General features: G+C 35.3%; 1 protein-coding gene across 1 annotated transcript in view; it reads right to left on the bottom strand.

The window, feature by feature from the left end:
* Window positions 1–15,037, bottom strand: part of LOC111141985 (activating transcription factor 7 interacting protein) — a 121,104-nt gene that overhangs the window by 2,883 nt on the left and 103,184 nt on the right. The window contains exons 10-14 of the mRNA XM_022494888.1: window positions 10,872–10,936; window positions 9,152–9,230; window positions 8,245–8,400; window positions 5,806–5,988; window positions 3,434–3,546 (exon numbers count right to left, since the gene is read on the bottom strand). Coding sequence (XP_022350596.1) covers window positions 3,434–3,546; window positions 5,806–5,988; window positions 8,245–8,400; window positions 9,152–9,230; window positions 10,872–10,936 — 596 coding nt within the window. The remainder of the gene's footprint in view (window positions 1–3,433; window positions 3,547–5,805; window positions 5,989–8,244; window positions 8,401–9,151; window positions 9,231–10,871; window positions 10,937–15,037) is intronic.

The following is a 15,037-nucleotide window of genomic DNA, read 5'->3' as shown; positions in this document are numbered from 1 at the left end:
AACAAAACAAAACAAAACAAAAACTAAAGCTTTCCATGGCAAAGAAAAGCCTCTGCTGATAGAAAATCATTTTGACAGAAACTAAAATCATCATCTATCTCTAACAAAATAACTTATGTTTAATTATCTATGCTATAGAGTCTCATTTTAGAATAATGTAACATTTTAAAATATCATTTGTGGCAATCTACTATATGTATGCAATTTGTGTATTTAACTCTACTTTCATTTTTAAGCCATTTTTTCACTCAAGGACAGTAGCATAATATCATAAATAAGCACATTTAATTCTGAATGTATATTATGTTCTTGGGTCAGTCTGACCAAAAAAGGTGACATTTAAGATGAACTATGAAAGGTAAGATTCAGAAATGGAGAAACAGTGTGTACCCCTTTCTGTCAAAAGGTAAAGCATGAGTAAAGGCATGGGGCTATAGGAAAGTAAGGGGATTTATGGGCAAAAACAAGTACTAACTTTTACTTAGACGTAGGGCATATGAATCAGAAAAGAAATGTGGAAAGGTAGGTTAAGGCCATATGATAAAAAAGCATGAATATTAAGTGTGTGAATTCAAACTGACTTGTTTCTAACATTGGACATTATTATTATCATTGTATCTAGATTTTTTTTGTTTTTTTTTTAAGATTTTATTTATTTATTTGAGAGAGAGAGAGTACAAGTGGTGGGGAGGGGTGCAGAGGGAGAGGGCTCCATCCCAGGACTCTGGGATCATGACCTGAACCAAAGACAGACGCTTAGTCAACTGAGCCACCTAGGCACCCTATATCTAGGTTTTAATAAAGATTACAGTGATGGTAATTTTTTTTCTAAAAAGATTCAAGTGTGAGCCAGGAAAAAGAGATATGGAATGATCTTTTTTTTTTCCAAGTGAAATGTATCATTTGCTCAATGACTTTAGACTGAAAAGTTATGAAACAATTAAGATTTCCTTAACTAAATTCATTTAACAAGAACTATGTTTTAATATGCACTTCATAAAATGGGTAATTTATATACACTAAACCGTGAATTCTGTGAAGGTCTGACGCCATCTTTTTAATCTCCATTCCCTGTCAAAGCTTAGTAACAGTAACGTCCACATAGGACAAACTCAACAAGGGTATGCTGGGTAACTTCAAGGAACGCAAATGTGCTAGAATTCATATGCCTACTGGAAAACACATTCATATACATATCTGGAAAAAGGTAGAATCCACAGTTAAAAAGCTAAAATGAATATAAAATTAGAAAAAAAAATTTACATTTAAACTAAATACTGAAAGCTGAAGAAATAGAAGTGATTTGAATGCTGGTCATTTTACTGTATTTACTCTCTCAACTTATCTTTTTCTTCTTTAAGTGATTTAGTTAGCTAAATAAATAACATTAAATAAACATGTAGCTAGCAAGATCCAAGAGAAGATGGCTGAAGCCATGAATCCAACTGGAGGGAGTACAGAAATTTAAGGAGTTTGACAACAGCTTTAACGGCTATCATATCCCCTCTAATTCTTAAAATTCTAGGATTCTGAATCTGTTCATATCCTGAAACTTAATATTAAGTGAACTGAGTTTTGTTTTTCTCATTTTTGCCATTGCAATGGAGGTTTTTATTCAGGTTTTACAAATAAGACAATAGGGATCTGCTTCAAAATAACCCAGTGTCTACATGGGCTATTAGAGTAAGTGGGTGGCATTATATATGAAAAAGATTAGCCATATGCTGATAAGTGATGAGTGATAGCTAAGTAGGAATCATCATAGTATACTCTCTATTTATGTACTTGAAAATTCTCATTTAAAAGCAATTTTTACATTAAAAATTTTTAAAAAGTTCCTCCTGTAAGATACACAGTTTATTATAAGACAATACACATGAGCTCTTGGTTTTTTTTTTTTTTTTTAAAGCTCTTGATAGGTCATCAAATCTGCAAAAACTATCATATTAGAGATTTTTACTCTATATTTTTTGAAGGAATATGGAATGAAAGAAATTATTTGTAGCTGTAAACAACAGTAATGGTATATTTACTATATTGGTATTTTTTGGTTGTTGTTGTTTTAATATAGTTTTTAAACATTTTATCTATGTATTTGTCAGAGAGAGAGAGCACAAGAAGAGGAAGTGACAGGCAGAGGGAGAAGGAAAAGCAGGCTCCCTGCTGAGCAGAGAGCCCGATATGGGGCTTGATCCCAGGACCCTGAGATCATGACCTGAGCTGAAGGAAAATGCTTAACAGACTGAGCTGTCCAGGCACCCCAGGGCTAGGTTTGAAACACTGAAAACACTGTGGGTGCTGGGATCAGACAGCCTGCATTAAAATGGCTCTGATAGTAGGTTGGGTAATGACACTGAGTAACCTGAGTAACCACTTAACATCTTTGTGACACAGTATCTTCTATCAAAAGGAGAATAATAATCCTCATAGGGTTGTGAGAATTAAGTAAAATAATACCTGTACTTAGTAGAGTGCCTATTAGTGTTTCATTAACATATATTTAGTATATGTTATACTATATGGACTATACTAGTCCATACAGTTAGTGCTCCATTAACATTAATTTTTTCACTATAGTGGGATAAGAAAAATAGCTGCTAAGAGGATGGATTGGAAAGCTGGAATGCATGAGTTTTTATGAGGTAAGACCTTGGGCCGGTTATTTTCTGTGTATTAGCTGCCATATTTATAATAAAAAATAAAAAAGGAGAACGAGAATCCTAAAGGATTCCTGAGTGAGGACCAAGTATATTAACAGTGCCTGGCACACAGCAAGCGCTCAAGAAATGCTAGCAATTTTATTAGGCATACTTAAAAAGGGACACTTTGCTTGGTGGAAAGTGGTATGAAATCTCGGTTTCCTTCCTTCTCATAAAGCCAACATTTCCATATACATGGTATACTATACCAAATACTATTAAAAACATGTCGCAGAATAATATGACATTGTTTTGGAGCCTAAATCTAAGGAAAAATCTTTGATCTTCTCTGTCGTCTCTTAAATGAATTCCCAATACCACTGGAGTATTAAAAATAATAAAGTGATGGCAATGTACCAATTAGAACTGCTATACGGTTTTGAGAAAAAGAATAAAGCTAGAACATGAAAAAAAATACTTTTTAATACTCAAAAATACTCTTTTTAATGTAACCATGAGTTAAAAATGGTCTATTTTCACTCTACATGCCCTAGCTGTGGACTCTTCTAAACTCTGTACACCACCACAAGCAACCTCAGTGATCCCTGAGGACTACCATCCCTAAGAACATTTGTTCATAATGGCAAGATCTATTTTCTTACATAACTTTCTGTTGGAAAAACAGAAGACCTGTCTTTCCTCTTGATACAACTAGGCTGAAGGATAAGCTAACTACAATAATATTTGACAGCTCTACAGTTGAAAAGTTTGAAAATCCAAACATCAACACTTACAGTATGCACTTGTGGTGGTCGGTGATGCACTGTGAGCTGAGGTCCTGTTGATCCCAGGGTTAGTCCATTGTTTACAACATATGTAGTTGCTTGAGGCACTCGAACAGTGACACCTACAAAAGAAAATTAAGGCATAAAACTAGAATTCTAGGGACACCTGTGTGGATCGGTCAGTTAAACATCTGACTCTTGATTTTAGCTCAGGTCATGCTCTCAGGGTTGTGAGATCAAGCTCTGCATCGGTTTCTGCACTGAATATGGAGCGTGCTTAAGTTTCTCTCCCTCTGCCCCACTCCCTCTCTCTCTCCCTCTCTAAATCAAACAAACAAACAAACAAACAAACAAACAAACCCTAAATTTCTATTCTAAATTTGGTAGAACACTGATTAAACACTTGAAGCCAGCAAAGTGATATTTTTAAAATTTGGAAGGAAAAACAATAACACTCAACCAAATAATAAGCATGAGGAGAAAGAAATTTTCCTTTATACGAGCAACCAAAAAAAAAATGTATTTCCATAAACTCTTTCTCAAGAAGCCCTTGGAGGATGTGTGCCACCAATTATGAGAAAGAAAATGAAAAAAGAGAAAAATATGAGATCAAAGAAACAGTGGAGATCCAGCCAGGAGAGAAATAAATGGAACCTCTACCAAGAGGACTATAACCAAAAACCCTAGAAGAGTAGAACACAGTGGTTTATCACAGGTAGACATCAAACAGGACAGAATGGAGCAATGTAACTAAACGTAGACAAACTGAAGCTATCCTCGAAAATTGCCCTGCTTGGGGCACCAGGTGGCTCAGCCGGTTAAGAGTCTGTCTTCAGCTCAGGTCATCTTCCAGGGTCCTGGGATAGAGCCCCACCTTGGGCTCCCTGCTCACTAAGGAGCCTCCTCCCTCTCCTCTCCACCTGTATGCCCTCTCTTGCTATCTGTGTCTCTCTCTCAAATTTAAAAAAAAAAAAAAAAAAAAAAAAATCTCTGCTATCTCATCTTTTCAACTAGGAACAAATATCTCGACGATATGTTATCCTTGGTTTGTGTTAATGAGGTTTCTCACTTTTTCTCCATGCCGCACACAACAGCTGAGGATACTCATTTCACTTAACAGAAAACTATTTTGACATATGTTAGGGCAACAGAAACAGACAATTTAAAGTGCCTGGACCATATTAATGCCATATATTCAGTTCCTGGCCTATACGCTGACTACGGTAAGCCCAGTTACCCAGAACTCATTCATGACCCAACTGACTGATTTCCTAGAAAATGTTCTTCTAAACTTGAGAAAAACTGAGCCATATTGTGAACTAGAGCCTCTGCTTAGTTTATTTTCTCCTCGAAATCATCATCTAATAATCGCAGTTTCTTTAACCAGGTAGATTTGCCCGTGGTATTAAATTTTGCAAAACGAAGTGTTTTTGGTGATATTTGGTGGCAAAATCATACAGAAAAGCAGAAAGTGAAGACCATGGTTACCTCAGATGAAAAGGGAGAGGGATACAATGAAGGTATACAGTAGGCCTGTAGGATCATGCCTATATCAGCTCTGCTTCTTAGACTGGTAGAGATTTCATAGGTGGTTCATTTTGTTAGTTTTCTTTAAACTTTACATATGCTTTTAATATAAACTTCTGTTTGATAGATTTTACTACTAAATATAATCTATATAATTATAATCTATATAATTATAAATATAACATTTACATATAATTATATATATGTATGTATATAATTATATATATATGTATAATTATATTATATATATGTTAATTATATATTAACATGTTCCTGTCTTCTATTTCTCAGCCATCTTCCCCACCTTTAAGGCTCTCTCTCTCCTTGGAGGCTATCCTTAATCATTATTTCCATTATCTGGGCTATGGCACAATTAATCATTCCTACTTTAATTAGGCAAGGTATCTCTTAAGAGCGTGTAGACCATTATCAAATACAGCATTGTGATAATACAGGCCATAAATAAAATTAAATTGAAGATGACACATGGAGCACAAATCATATAATACACATGTCCAATTTTTCTGGTTAACTCTCTCAGAGAAGAAGAAAAATTAATTAATCTATATTAATTATAAATAACATATCATAATTATATTTATAACTAATATATAATTATGTATCATATTATAAATAATTTATATATAATTATAAATGATATAATTATAAATGATTATATAATTACATAATTATAATTATTAAGAGTCATTTAAAAATGTATTATAATTTTATTTATATATATATATATAAAAGCATTTAGCATTTTTTGCTAAATCTAATGTAAATATAAGCCCACTAAATGCTGAAGGACTACATGGAACGTAAGGCCATACACAAGAAGAAAAGTCTCTTACTATTTTGGGGATTGACCTGCCGAACAGCAGGAGCTTGCATAACAGTTCCTCGAAGGGGAGCCTGAGCTGGTGGTGCTGGGAGAGTTGTATAAACCACTTGGTGGTTTGCAGGAGCTCTCGGTACAGGGAGTCTTGTGGTCACCTGAGTTACTGGACGATGTGTTACATTCACGGTGGTGGGAGCTAATGAAAAGCAGAAAAACATTAAAATGCAGTTATGTTAACATACTAATGGTAATTAATTTTGCATAAAATCTAACTATAATAAAGAGAGAAATACAACAGTCTCCTTTTGTAATCTTGAAAGAGATACAGCCAACCAAAATTAATATTAACTATTTTTACAATACAAACTTCAGAAGAAAAAAGCACCTCAACCATGTCTAGTCCCCTCCCTACTCTTTAGTTTGACTTGATGATAAACATGTGAAGATAAAGACTTCAGAGTATGACCTTAAGGGATTGACTTAAAAGAGCATATTTTTACTCCTTAATGTTTAATTATTCTTAGTAGAGTGGGATTTGGGGTCTTCCAGGTCTTCTACTGATGGCATAAATCCAGGAGTAACTGTACTCTCACAGTTTAAGAAACTGGCTGGTTATTGTAATGGACATTTTCTTTAGGTGAACCAAACCATCTTTTAATTCAAAACAGAAAAACATCAATTAAAATATAGAATTCTTCCTTCTCTACTCCAGCATTCCTCCTAATTTATGTTTCAGAGAACATTCATGCCTTGAGTGGTGTTAATATATATTTATCAAAAAAGTCCTAAATGTTCACTGGCAGCATGGAACTACAATAATTATTTTAGAAGTTAATATTTTCTTGTTAATAACTCTGAATTATCATCACATTTTACAAATAACCACATATTAACTATATAATAAATAATAATAATAAATCTACTTTCATATGGAAAACTGGGTTCCAAAATAAAACAAACCTGGAAGTAAACATTGGGTATGACAAAGATAAAAAGGTTTCTTTACTAATGGCTTATTTAGTAACATCTTTACTTACTCTTTACATATCTAAACTTTGAATGTGAACATTTAGAAAGGGGTAGAATGTACAGAAGGAGGAATGCCTACCTCTTCATCTCTTTATTACCCCATTTTGTTATCTATCCTGCACATGGTCTGTATAATGATATTTCCTTCTAAATTACCTAAAGTGGTGACTTAAACTTTCACTACATACAATTCCAGGTGAACTCAATGTTTTCCTTAATGAGAAAAGTCCACACATAATTTCGAAGATAAATCTCTAAGGATGGGCTATTTTATTTAAAAAAAAAAAAAAGACAGGGGCACCGTGGGTGGCTCAGTCAGTTAAGCAACTGCCTTCGGCTCAGGTCATGATACCAGGATCCTGGGATAGAGCCCCACATCTGGCTCCCTGCTCAGCGGGGGGCATGCTTCTCTCTCTCCCTCTACCTCTGCTGTTCCCCTTGCCTGTGCTCTCTCGCTCTGTCAAATAAATAAATAAAATCTTTAAAAAAAAAAAAAAAAAGACAAACTGTCTTGGGGCTCCTGGGTGGCTCAGTCAGTTGAGTATCCAACTCGTGGTTTCAGCTCAGGTCATGATCTCAGGGTTGTGAGACTGAGCTCCGTGTTGGGTTTCACTCTTCGCAGTCTGCTTGAGATTCTATCCCCCTCTTCCACCCTCCCCCTGCACTCTTCGGCCCACCTGCATGTTCTCAAATAAATAAATAAATAAGAATCTTTAAAAAAAAAAAAAAAGACAAGGGCGCCTGGGTGGCTCAGGGGTTAAGCCTCTGCCTTTGGCTCAGGTCATGATCTCAGGGTCCTGGGATCGAGCCCACATCGGGCTCTCTGCTCAGCAGGGAGCCTGCTTCCCCCTTTCCACCTGCATCTCTGCCTACTTGTGATCTCTCTCTTTCAAATGAATAAATAAAACCTTAAAAAAAAAAAAAAAGACAAAAGGTCTTGATTGGCTTTCCAACAGAAGATCTAGGCTACATCTTGAAAATAAAGGAATTATAACTTCTTGAGAGGCAGTGTGTAAAATATTAGTATATATCTCCAAAGGTAGTGTCAGGTCAGTTAAAACTAGTTCACATTAAGGATCATTTAAAATTTCTTTCTTCATCAGTCAACTATTACTTTGTGGTCATAATCAGAACGAACCATTACAGCCGCCCCCCTAAAGAGAAACTATATTCATTTCTGCTGCTTATAGTGGCAGATGACACATATGTAATTTTTCTTCCTTATAACCACTCCGTATCAGTTAGTGCTGCTACTTAAGAAGGTCAGCAAATCTAAGTTACACTATGTTCAAGAAGATGCACTGTCCTCTAAAAAAAAGAGAATTATCCTTAATTTTCTACCTAATCTTTCTATTTACTTCCATAGTCGTATTTCACCATGAGCAAAACTAACGGCTTCAAATCAATGATTCAGCAAGTTTACCTGTGGGAAGTAAATGTATGGTTGTCTGAGATGGTCCACTTGTTGGCACCCCAGATGGCTGAAGAGGTGGTGCTGGCTGGATGGGTTGCAATGGTCGAGACACAGGCTGAGAAGAACCCATGGTTGACACAGGGGTATGGTTTAGCTTTTTAGAGTCTATTAATTAAAAGTGAGACACTGTGATTATTATTGATAGGCAAAAACTAGAAATACAGGTTTTTTCATTTGCCAATTTTACATTTGCTTGCCACTGAGTCACATTTACCACTAAGTGAACAATTTCTATTTACCACATTTACATGTTTACCACGTTAAAACATTTACCACATTAAAACATCACATCATGGCCTTAAATAATTCACCATTGATTCTATCACACATTCTAAGTCACATTTATAGAAATAGAGTTTTACATTGTTTTTCATGAGAGAATGCTATTACTGAACTCAATACAATATCATGTCAATCAGAATAATTTCATTTCCTATATTCACACGTATCTATGTATCCATTATCTAGAGCAAGGACATTCTCCTAAACATATATATATTGATGAATTTTTTTTTATCAGTGATCTTTATCACTGTTTAGGTTCTTTTGTTAGATAATATAGAGTATTGCTAATTTACATTATCCAGTTATTAAAATAAGATACACATAGAGTGTCTAATCTCAAAGAAGGTATAGGACAGCCTATGGAATAAATGCTTGCATCTCAGAAAAAGCCCTCAAAAATAGGTAACCACTATATGGGATAATATAAAAAAAAACTTTTATTCTAAAATAGATACAAATACATCAAGCATAATGCTACAGAGATCTGTCTTCAGTGGTTACTATACTGGATTAAAAGGAAAAGATGTTATCAAAACATTCCTTGGTACTGGTACAATTACTTATTAAGTACCTTGTGAAGCTCCACTCTCTTCATCATCCATTGTGAGATCAATGACACCACCCGAATCACTGCCTGTGGCTTTTCCACTCTGAAAAACAAAACTTCTGCATTTTGCAAAGGAAACTCTGGCAGATGTAAGGGGAAAATGAAATAATACTAAGGGGCAACAAGGATAATGAATAGCCTGGTTCAATCTGGAACACTAAATGGCTTCCCTTGAAAAAAAGAGTCTATCAGACAAATGACCCCAAATACTCATGAGCTATACATCTGTCATACAGAAAAGAATTTTGAACGATTTTCACAAGAAATTTTAGAAGTTTTTTTTTTATTTGCTCATTGCATAGAGCTAAGTACTTTCACTGTTAAGTGATTAAACATACCACTTTCCAGCATTTAAAATATTGATCAATGCTATATCAAATTATCAGTATTAATTCACCAAAGCACCAAAGGCAACTTCAAAGCTAGAATTGGGTTATATAAAATAATCTTCTCCCCTAACAAAAGGTATGCTATAATAAGATATGGTGTATGCTACACTTTTAACTGACATCCAACCTAATCAACCCATTGTCCCAAATCATTAGAAATGTAATTTAAAATTCTACATAATAGCAACAAAAAAGGAAGTAGTACAATACAGACCTAAAGAGCCAGTATCTTTAAGTCAAAAAGACTGAGGGCATCTTTTAGTTCTAGCTCATATTAGCAATGTGAATTTATGTTAAAAGATAACATCCTCAATTTCCACACTCTGGATATGGGGTCTGTTATAAGGATGAATCCAAATATGCATACAAAGAGCTTAACACCAGGTATAACATATAATGTGTAATGTTAATCATAATTACTTTATAACATATTATATTGAAATCAGCTCCAAATGATTAAGGTTTTCAACTACAAAATTCAAATTTTATGTAATTCAAGAAAATAATTCCTTGATATTAAAAAATTCAGGTCTAATCCAAAGATAATGATGTAATTCTAAATCTTACAATTATGAATGTTTCTATGATAATGACTTCATAGGAAATGATTTAACACACACAAAAACCTATAATCCAAAAATTAAAGTTCTTAACAAATTCTTTTTTTTTTTTAAAGATTTTATTTATTTATTTGACAGACAGAGATCACAAGTAGGCAGAGAGGCAGGCAGAGAGAGGGGAGAGGGGAAGCAAGCTCCCTGCTAAGCAGAGAGCCCGATGAGGGGCTCCATCCCAGGACCTGAGATCATGACCTGAGCCAAAGATCATAACCCACTGAGCCACCCAGGAGCCCTCTTAACAAATTCTTAAAGAATGTAAAAGAATCCACTTGCTGCAACATATTTATAAGGTCCAATTTTCAAAATTTACTAAAATTTAAATTTATCAAAAATTATTAGACAAACATGCAAAGCTCAGTAAAGCAGAATCCAACTAATGACAAAAGACAGTCAAAAGAAAATGACTCCCAAGTGGAACCAGATGTTGAATTCAGCAAAGTCTTCCAAACAGCTTTTAAGAATACATTTAAAGAAATAAAGGAAAATATAATAATAACAAATGTATAAGAAATCTCAAAAGTAGAAACTGAAAAACAAAAATTGAAATTCTAGGTCTGAGACGTATGATTACTAAATTAGAATAATTTTCATTGTATTAAAGAATATTGATGGAAATCCATTATCCTGTGGACTGTAATTACAATTTTACTTTGAAATAGAAGGAAGAAATCTTACCTGTGATGTGCTATCAGCTGCTTTCTTATTAACAGAAGTATCTATTGTTTTGTTTGTCTGGTTTTCTGAGGAATCAAAAAAATAAAAGTCATTTTTAAAAGCACCTACACAAGGTGAAAGGTTTGGTTGTCTTATATACAACAATTAATGTAATTTTCTCCAATTATTTTTTTCTGTTAACATGTCACATATGTAAATGAACTCTCTCATAGACCATTTCTACAGTAACTTTCAGAAGGACAAATTCACAATACAGAGAAAAAACTTCCATGTACCCATTGCCCAAAATATTTAACTCTATCTTAAGGAATATCTTCAAAGAAATAATTTAGGATGTGCATAACTTCAATGTCCCAACATATTTAAATGGCTAAAATGTAATTAATTGCTCCATGCCATATGCCTTTGGAGAAAAAGATGTAATGACATGGCAAAAATATAATAAAATCATCAACAAACTACAAAGAGATTCTGAGAAAATATATATGCATAATCTCAGTAGTTCAGATGATTTTAAATGCATTTTTCAATTACTTTGCACTGAGTTTGTGATACATATGCATATACACACATGAAAGCTACATTGAGAACGGCAAAGAAAATAAATCAAGTGTGTTTTTCTGCCTCAACTTCTAAAAAGAAGGTATTAAATTTTATCAAATGTGTTTAGCATCTACTGAGATGATTATGTAACTTTTCCTCTTTGGTAATGTGGTGAATTTCCAATGCTGAAACATCCTATCCTTGCTTTCTGTAGATAATAGTGCTCTTGGTCAAAATATGGTATTTCTTTCATTCTAAATCTCCAGAACACATATAGAGTAAATCATTTAAAAAAAAAAAAACAAAAAAAAAAACAGAGGCTTTAACCCATTGAGCCACCCAGGTGCCCTCTAACTCTACCTTTTATCTCCCCCAAACCCTTTTCCTTGCTGTAGCCAGTGTTCGTGGCTGTCACTCTCCCCTGCAAAAATGCTTTCATCCCACTGCCCACCATCTTTCCATTTATTATCACATAACTTTTCTAGATCTCCCACATCCTCTCACAGAAACCTCATCATCTTAACATTAACCACATTTACAATTAATTACTTATTTAATGGCAAAGTCCCCTATTTGATTGCAAGCTTGGTGAGAATGTGGACTATATGTACATTTCTGTGTGTCTGCAAGATTTTAGACCAATTATGGGTATTTAATATTTCATGAATGAATGAAATTTCCCAAATTTTTATTTGAATTCTAGTTTGTTAACATACAGTGAAATACTGGTTTGAGGAACAAAATTTAGTGATTCATCACTTATAGGTAACACCCAGTTCTTTTTTTTTTTTTTTCTAAGATTTTATTTGTCAGAGACAGAGGGAGAGAGAGTGAGCGAGCACAGGCAGACAGAGAGGCAGGCAGAGGCAGAGAGAGAAGCAGGCTCCCCGCCAAGCAAGGAGCCCGATGTGGGACTCGATCCCAGGACGCTGGGATCATGACCTGAGCCGAAGGCAGCCGCTTAACCAACTGAGCCACCCAGGCGTCCCTAACACCCAGTTCTTATCCTAACAACTGACCTTCCCTAATACCCATCAGCCATTTAACCCCTACCCACAACCATCCATCAATCTTAGTTTTTTCTCTAAATTTAAGAGTCTCTTATGGTTTATTTCCCTTGCTCTTTTATTCCCCCTTTCCCATATGTTCATCTGTTCCGTTTCCTAAATTCCACATGCGTGAAATCATATGGTATGTCTTTCTCTGTCTTGTTTCACTTAGCATAATACACTCTAGCACCCTTCACATCATTGCAAGTGGCAAGATTTCATCTTTTTGATGGGCGAGTAATATTCCATTGTGCGTGTGAGTCTGTGTGTACCACCTCTTCTTTATCCATTCATCACTTGGATATTTGAGCTTTTTCCATAATTTGGCTATTGCTGATAATGCTGCATAAACACTGGGGTGCATATACCCCTTTCAATCTGTTTTTGTTTTTTTTTGTTTGTTTGTTTTCTTAAATCATTTGGGTGAATATCTAGCAGTGCAATTGATGGATTGCAGGGTGGTTCTATTTTTACCTTTTTGAGGAACCTCCATACTGTTTTCCAGAGTGGCTGCACTAGTTTGCATTCCCACCAACAGTGCAAAAGAATTCCCCTTCTTCTGCATCTTCACCAGCATCTGTTTTTTCCTGAGTTGTTAATTTTAGCCATTCTGACTGGTATGAGGTGGTGTATCACTGTGGTTTTGATTTGTATCTCCCTGATGATGGATAATGCTAAGCACCTTTACATATGCCTATTGACCATCTGCATATGTTTTTGAGGAAAATATCTATTCATGTCTTCTGCCCATTTCTTAATTGGATTATTTGGTTTTTGGGTATTGAGTTTGTAAGTTACTTATAGATTTTGGATAATAACATTTTATCAGATATGTCATGTGTCAATGTCATATGTCAGTATCTTCTCCCATTCCATAGGCTGCCTTTTAGTTTTGTTGATTGTTTCCTTTGCTGAGCAGAAGCTTTTTATCTTGATGAAGTCCCAATAGTTCATTTCTGCTTGTTTCCTTCGCCACCAGCAACATGTCTAATAAGAAGTTGCTATGCCTGGTCTTTCTGGGTCTAAGACACAAAAAGATGGAAGACCATTCCATGCTCTTGGATCAGAAGAATAAACATTGTTAAAATGTCTGTACTGCCTAGAGCAATCTATACTTTTAATGCCATTCCAATCAAAATTCCACCAGTATTCTTCAAAGAGCTGGAACAAATAATCCAAAAATTTGTATGGAACCAGAAGAGACCCCCGAATCGCTAAGGAAATGCTGAAAAACAAAAATAAAACTGGGGGCATCACGTTACCTGATTTCAAGCTTTACTACAAAGCTGTGATCACCAAGACAGCATGGTACTGGCATAAAAACAGACACATAGACCAGTGGAACAGAGTAGAGAGCCCAGATATGGACCCTCAACTCTATGGTCAGTTAATCTTCGACAAAACAGGAAAAAATATACAGTGGAAAAAAGACAGTCTCTTCAATAAATGGTGCTGGGAAAACTGGGTAGCTATATGTAGAAGAATGAAACTCGACCATTCTCTTACACCATACACAAAGATAAACTCAAAATGGATAAAAGACCTCAACGTGAGACAGGAATCCATCAGAATCCTAGAGGAGAACATAGGCAGTAATCTCTTCGATATCAGCCACAGCAACTTCTTTCAAGATATGTCTCCAAAGGCAAAGGAAACAAAAGCCAAAATAAACTTTTGGGACTTCATCAAAATCAAAAGCTTCTGCACAGCAAAGGAAACAGTCAAGAAAACAAAAAGGCAACCCACGGAATGGGACAAGATATTTGCAAATGACAGTACAGACAAAAGATTGATATCCAGGATCTATAAAGAACTCCTCAAACTCAACACACACAAAACAGATAATCATATCAAAAAATGGGCAGAAGATATGAACAGACACTTCTCCAATGAAGACATACAAATGGCTATCAGACACATGAAAAAATGTTCATCATCACTAGCCATCAGGGAGATTCAAATTAAAACCACATTGAGATATCACCTTACACCAGTTAGAATGGCCAAAATTAGCAAGACAGGAAACAACATGTGTTGGAGGGGATGTGGAGAAAGGGGAACCCTCTTACACTGTTGGTGGGAATGCAAGTTGGTGCAGCCTCTTTGGAGAACAGTGTGGAGATTCCTCAAGAAAATAAAAATAGAACTTCCCTATGACCCTGCAATTGCACTACGGGGTATTTACCCCAAAGATACAGATGTAGTGAAAAGAAGGGCCATCTGTACCCCAATGTTTATAGCAGCAATGGCCACGGTCGCCAAACTGTGGAAAGAACCAAGATGCCCTTCAACGGAAGAATGGATAAGGAAGATGTGGTCCATATACACTATGGAGTATTATGCCTCCATCAGAAAGGATGAATACCCAACTTTTGTAGCAACATGGACGGGACTGGAAGAGATTATGCTGAGTGAAATAAGTCAAGCAGAGAGAGTCAATTATCATAGGGTTTCACTTATTTGTGGAGCATAACAAATAGCATGGAGGACATGGGGAGTTAGGAGAAGGCGTTTGGGGGAAATTGGAAGGGGAGGTGAACAATGAGAGACTATGGACTCTGAAAAACAATCTGA

Source organism: Enhydra lutris, unplaced genomic scaffold (genome assembly GCF_002288905.1).
Source record: "Enhydra lutris kenyoni isolate GAN:26980312 unplaced genomic scaffold, ASM228890v2 scaffoldscaffold7, whole genome shotgun sequence".
Lineage (NCBI taxonomy): Eukaryota > Metazoa > Chordata > Mammalia > Carnivora > Mustelidae > Enhydra > Enhydra lutris.
The sequence above is the reverse complement of the archived record's forward strand: the minus strand, read 5'-3'. Positions and strand labels throughout refer to the sequence as shown.